The sequence below is a fragment of the Cariama cristata genome, unplaced genomic scaffold (assembly GCF_000690535.1).
Source record: "Cariama cristata isolate BGI_N322 unplaced genomic scaffold, ASM69053v1 scaffold42424, whole genome shotgun sequence".
Taxonomy (NCBI): Eukaryota; Metazoa; Chordata; class Aves; order Cariamiformes; family Cariamidae; genus Cariama; species Cariama cristata.
This window is the reverse complement of record NW_009615515.1, coordinates 7,381-13,809: the sequence shown is the minus strand read 5'-3', so window position 1 is coordinate 13,809 and position 6,429 is coordinate 7,381. Positions and strand designations below refer to the sequence as shown.

Below are 6,429 nucleotides of genomic sequence, written 5' to 3'. Positions count from 1 at the left end.
GAAAAATGCAATATCCCACAATTTTAATGTAAGGAAAACATTGCATTGATTAAGTAATGCAGGACCATACATTTAGACTAAATCTTTTCTTCAAACAATGACTACTTCTTCTTTCTTCTTGTAGTGAATCCTATAGCTGGACTCTTATATTGTATCTTTTACTAAATACGCCATAAAACTTCTCCTCCCAGTTCTTAACAACCAAAAAAAAAAAAAAAGCTAAAACTTTTTTTAAAGGAAAGATACTGCTACAAAAATCATAATTATTCCTTGTTCATATTATAACTTCCTTGAATCAATCAGAAATGTCAATGAAAATGGAATTTAAAAGCTTTCTTATTATTAGAAAAATACTAATTCAGCCAGAAATAATTTTCAAGTGACTCTGTGCTATGTCTCTTCCAAACTACCAGAATAGGTGTTACTTAGCTCAGCACTATCATTGTAAGAATTTCTACCTTCCTGAGTGCAGGTCTTGCTTTGCTCAGTGTCATCATTATCAGACTGTCCCCCTTCCTGACAGCTGGAAACAGCTGCCTTCAGTTTTTCCTCAATTTTATCAGCGGCAGTGCACATTTTAAACTCTCTCAGGCTGTTTATTAGGGTTCCATAGGCTCCTTTTATGCCATGTCTTTGATACCAGACTTGAAACAGTTTAATCTTCTGTTCAGATGTATCACTAAAATAATCCCGAACAGTTTGATCTATGACAGGTTCTGGTACTTTGTGATTACGAACAAACGTCTTGACTTCTTGGAGTGTCATCTCCTCCACGATACCAGCAACATGGCTGCTCAGGTCAACATCTAGAAGCATAAAAGGAAATTAATGCTCTTGGCACTTGTATCTTACTGTTTTTTTATCACCTGTGCTCAGACTTGGTAATTTTCCTATCCAAAACAGATTAAGCTTAAGTTATACATGACTCAGTATGTTTTATATGTGATTTTTTTACAATATATAGCGGGTCTGCTTTTACATGTTCCTACCAAATGCTAGGTAATTCAAATATCTAGGGTTGCATCCATATTGCTTCCTACCACTTGAAATAGAATCACAGTTCCCTCTGTAACCTATTCTGTCCTTCTCTGTCATTGAAGTCTGGTCACCCCTTATGTACCTGTTTTGGTCAAAATAGTGTTGGGAAAGGTACTGGAACAGGACAGGTTCTTTCGTTGTGATACAGCCTTGGAGTTTATGTTCTTTTCCTATTGCGTGTTACTATTGTGGATTTGCCCTTGAACATAAGATAGGTTTGTGTTTCTGCGATCCCACTGCTGGGTGTGGGACTAGGCTATTTCCATCACTGTTCGTGATTCTAGAAATCCAGCTTGCTGCCTCCTAGTGTCTGTACCACACGCAGAACAGAAATTCACCTGTTGTCAATTAGTAATTGCTTCCTATACAACAGAAATGCCTCCTGAGGTAAAACTGTCATGATACCACTAAATGCCTTTATAAGCACAATATGAACTGGAATTTCTTTAATAAGTGTTCACTGCTGTGCTAGAATGACAGCTCTAGGCAGTGGCAAAGTCTACACAAAAATACCCTTTTTTTAGTGTAGGACTCACATGTCTGTATTTTTTTTTTCTTCTACTGAATTTTGAGAAATTACTTGTCTCTTACCTGTGTATATGAGAGGTACATTCTCCTGAAAAGAGAAGCGAGAGAGAAATGAGTAGAAATAAGTTTTGTAAAACACCAACCTTGTATAAGAGGATAAACACATTTCGTGACACTTCTGTAATTTTCTTTTAGTTTTCTCCATGATTTCCCTGTTTTATAAGCGAGGGAATCAGATCGCACAGACAGACCTCTTTTGACAAGGGTAAGCTTGGGGGATCACCTCACAATTGCTATTGCCTAAAGGTATGCATGGGGACAGGTACCCTTGGTCAGTGGAGTCCTGATGATTTATGAAGTTTTGATCTTCGTCATGTAATTTAGGAAGTATATCAACAAATCCTGAAGAAATAATACAGGGTTTCTCTTACTTCTCCTGAAAGAGTCCTCATGGTGAAATTTACTTCATAATGCCATAGAAGAGAGGTGTGCATATGCTTGGGGACTCCCAGTGCAATTTAAATGGAACAAAGTTCCTTGCATGAAGCTGAGTTTTTTGTGATCTAAGCACCAATACTTACATAAGAAGCCTCTGTTTTGGGAACTACTTCACCTAGATTCTCCTTGCCAGTAAGACCTTTCTGTTTTCTCTTGTCTGAAACAAAAAGCATTTTAAAAATCAAGGACAGAGAATATATCTCCTCTGGACTCCAAATTACATTTGAGTAAGCAGCTGAGTATCTTATCCAGAGTATGATGGGAATAAAGAATAGGGAATCACTTACACCAGAATATCGCTCCAGCTGGTAGTAGCAGTACTAACACAATTATCAAAGCAGTGGCCCATGATGGCATGGCTGTTTCTGTTGAAACATTGGAAACGTTACATGAAAGTCAAGTCAAGAAATGCAGTACAGCAACACGGTAAATTTTAAACAGGATTGCGTCAGATTATAAAAGCCTTTCTCTTGGCTCCAAGTGGCAGAAGCTACCTCCTTGTTAAAGTCTTGCTATCATGAGTCACCCCTGAAAAGGAGTAATAGCTCCGACATCTGCACAGTGATCACGGGAAAAGAGCAATCATGCTCCATAGGTCAGTACAGGGTCCAGTAGATATGATGCCCTTAGCTGTCAGGAATCACTATGGGCCATTGCGTAGAACAGTACAATTGCCTTAGGTTTTAGGTTTTAAAATGGTACCTTTCATTCCACACACAGTGTCTGAAGTCGAAGTACATTGTCTTTCAATTACGCCACTTTCACATCTGCAGAAAACATGAACAAAAATTATTATGGGATTTATTTTCTCTGTTTATAAACTCTATCAAGACAGAAATCAAAATCTTCTAACACTTTTTATCAACTAAATATTTCATATATCAAGATGTTGGAGTTTGGAATTTTATAGGCATGAAAATGGTATGGGAAGGTATGGGAGTGTATAATGTATATACTTTTCATTATATTTTTTGAAAAGTATATACAGACTTGGTGGATGCATGCAAGTTTTTCTGCGTGCCTTTGAAAAGCCTGCATGGATGCAAGTTAAGTTGAGTGAGCTGTCAGCTCAACAAGCTAAGTGCAAAGGAAAACTAGTATGTGCAAAGGAAAACTAGTATGTTTTTCCCTCAGGTTATACATTACCTTAGCCTCTGAATTGAAACTGGCTAGAAAAAAAGTAGTGACAACATACGATATTAACAATTTCGTATTTAATGATGAAGGCATAAACTTACGTGGTACATGGATTGCAATGACTACATGGTACAGTAGAATTGCAAAAATGGTTCTTTGCACAGGTGCATTCTGTGTTCTGTGCTGGAGTACAGTTCTTTGCCACCTCCAAACCTAAAATAAATGTCTTAAAGTTTGTTAGTTTGAAAAAGTGGGCCTTAAAAGCAGGCCTCTGCTCACAAGCTCTTGTCCTCAGACTTGCGTGCTTTTAGCTCTACCACTGCTGGCACCAGTGAGACTTAACTGTAAGAACAACATAGCTTTTATAAGGAACCCTGCTGCAGGTGTACTGGAAATATGGAGATGGCAAAGAGACCTCTGCTGCCCAAGAGCTCAAAACACTGACCACACGATAAAGTATTTGCTAGAAGAGGACTCATTTGGCACTGCCAGATGTTGTAAGCTTCATTTTCCCATTCATAAGTGTAAACCCAAAAAGAAACTCCAAAGATCGTGTAGCCCATTTCCCTACTTGATGTTAGAGACAGGTTCTTTACTCTCATTGGCAGACAAGTTCTACCTCTTCTTGAGGACCTCCAATGGTGAGGAATTCCTCTCTCTTTTTAGCTAACATATTCCCTGCCTAAGTATCAAAACAAGTGAATTAACTTTCTCCTATCCTCAGTGTATAGGATGAAGCTATCTCCATCTATGAAAAATTATTTCTGCATTAAAAATTAACTGTAAGTATCTACCTACTATGAGAGCTATTTTCATAGGCATATAGGAATAGAAGTAAATTTTTGAGTCATCATATTCAGTGCCCTGCTGTAATGCAAAACCATGTTATCTTTCAAAATTTGATTAAGCTTTACTGTGAAAAGAGTGCTGAAGCCATTCATGGAAATACCAAATATGAATGATCCTAAGAATGGTTCTTAAGGAACTGCAGTGGTAATTTTCCTTCTGCCTAATGTTTTCTACTGACTTATCTTCAACTACATTATTGTCCATGGGATAATGTGACTAGTCATCCCATTATCCTTTTCTCCCCTTCAGTTTAACTAATAGTTTCCTTTGTGGCACTGTACAAAATACTGAATTGTTTTGCACTACTCAACTTCATTACCCCTCCAAAAATGCTTATTATAGTAGCTAATGAGAGGAAAACTTTCTATGCATATGGAGGTGTTGCAGGAAGGGGAAAGCAGTAAAGATTGATATTCCAGCAGGTCATCTGAGTATAACCATATCGGAGTTAAAAGCTGTCTTTCTGCTCACCAAACTCAATTCTGGATAAGAGGAATGCAGAACTATCACGCCCTAAATCCAAGTATACCAGAATTACAGGACACCTTGTGGAACTGGTAGGAGATCAGTTTAATGGATTTAAAAAACCCACAACTCTATGATGAGTATTTATGCAACAGGTAGTGAATTTCCGGAACCTGGTGTTCCCCAGCAGATTCATGTGCAAAGGGCTCATAAATAGAAACTAAAATGACTAGGTAGGGATGGACCTTCTAACGTCCTTTCCCACAATTGTGGATGCTGGTAGAGCTTGCAGGGAACAGACGACAGAAAGCAGACAGGTTTGTGTTTTGGCTAAATATCATCTACTATCTCCATTGCTGAACACAGAATACTGGGGTAGGTGGACCACTGGCCTGACCCAGTAGGGCATAGTCTCATAATTTGACCCTACATCCCACACAGCATCTTGAAGGTATAAAAGACATCACTCTATCAGCTCCAGCAGTTTTAAATAATATTATTAACTGTCTGAAAGACTATGAAAGAGACCATTGGGAATTCTCCCATCCCTGCATCTTGCAACACCCCTCTTCTTTTAAATAGAGGGCAAAGAAGAGAGATAGATTTTCTTCCTTGACTCTAACCAGTTTGTATAGGGTCTGCTTTGCAAGGAGTGCTTTGGCTGAGCAAAGGCAGATATAAGGAGAAAAAATGGACCAACATAGCTTGTTCTTCCTCCTACTTTATGCTTGATGAAAGGGAACTGGAGAATAAACTTATGACTTTGTCATAAATTCCTTTATGTACTACCACTAAAACATTTTAATCTGTGTGCTACCCACTATTCGGGGATTGCAGAGACTTTTCAGTCAAATTCTGTATCAATAAAGTTATTGTTAGAGTTGCTACTTCTATAGACGTACCGAATATGCTATCACATGAAGAGCATCTCAAGCACTTGTCCGCATCATTGACATGATGTATGTACTCCTTTCCATTTTCACATGGAGCACAGTGTTTGCTAGTATCTGTTGGGCAGTCAATCTTTTTAACAAAACCTGTAGAAACAGAAAAACAAAAATTAAGATTCATAATACCTTTGGACAGAAGCCATCAGCTCTGGCCTATTTCAGACTCTTTTTAATCCCTAATACTTTGATTTACAAATATGGAAAGAATCCATATTCTTTACACATACATATATGCTATTCGGGAATACGTAAGATCTGATTATCCCCCCTCTTCCTCCAATTTAGGACTGAAGGAGAACACACTAAACAAAACTGCATGCAAAGTTAGAAAACCCATGAATATACGGAGCCTTGTAGGCAAAAGCCTGTGCTTGCACTTTTTAAACGTTTTGCAAAGATGCATAGCTAATGCTTGGCTCTTTTCTGACAAGCACGTTATGTGAGAACTACTATCTGTGCTAAGTTATTGGTGCACTCAGCTCAAGAAATACTTTTGAAGTGTCTGATGTCCTGTAATAGAGAAAGATACAGCTAGAATCAAGTATTGCATCCAGAAAACCACAGCATGCAGCTTAGCTATCCCAGCAGAAAGCAATTGTACATGTTGTAGTTTCTACCCTTAATGACTTTTTAACACAGTCTAATAATGATACTCACCACGTTCACATTTCTTGCAGCACTGAACACCTAAATTATATTCATCCAGGTCACACTTACTTTCCCTCTTAGCAATGATCCTCCTCATAATTAATTTATTGTACGCTATGTGTATAAGAGCTTCAGTATCATTTTTGCACCGTATTTCAATAATTAAGACAACCACCTAGGAGATAAGAACAGCAAGTTATACAAAACAATTATCAAGGACTGTAAGTGTGTTTTACTACTAGCACAGAGTTACATTGGTGCTGTTACTCTATTGCTAAACATACTGATATTCACCCCCTTATTAAAGTTGTTTATT

The 6,429-nt window shown here is 37.9% G+C and overlaps 1 protein-coding gene across 1 annotated transcript in view; it reads right to left on the bottom strand.

Moving 5' to 3' along the window:
* Window positions 1–390: 390 nt before the first annotated feature.
* The window catches only part of FAS (Fas cell surface death receptor), an 8,390-nt gene continuing 2,351 nt past the window's right edge, over window positions 391–6,429 (bottom strand). Inside the window, exons 2-9 of the mRNA XM_009699807.1 lie at window positions 6,123–6,288; window positions 5,418–5,552; window positions 3,303–3,414; window positions 2,767–2,831; window positions 2,352–2,429; window positions 2,148–2,221; window positions 1,630–1,654; window positions 391–806 (exon numbers count right to left, since the gene is read on the bottom strand). Of these exons, the coding sequence (XP_009698109.1) occupies window positions 391–806; window positions 1,630–1,654; window positions 2,148–2,221; window positions 2,352–2,429; window positions 2,767–2,831; window positions 3,303–3,414; window positions 5,418–5,552; window positions 6,123–6,288 (1,071 nt within the window). The remainder of the gene's footprint in view (window positions 807–1,629; window positions 1,655–2,147; window positions 2,222–2,351; window positions 2,430–2,766; window positions 2,832–3,302; window positions 3,415–5,417; window positions 5,553–6,122; window positions 6,289–6,429) is intronic.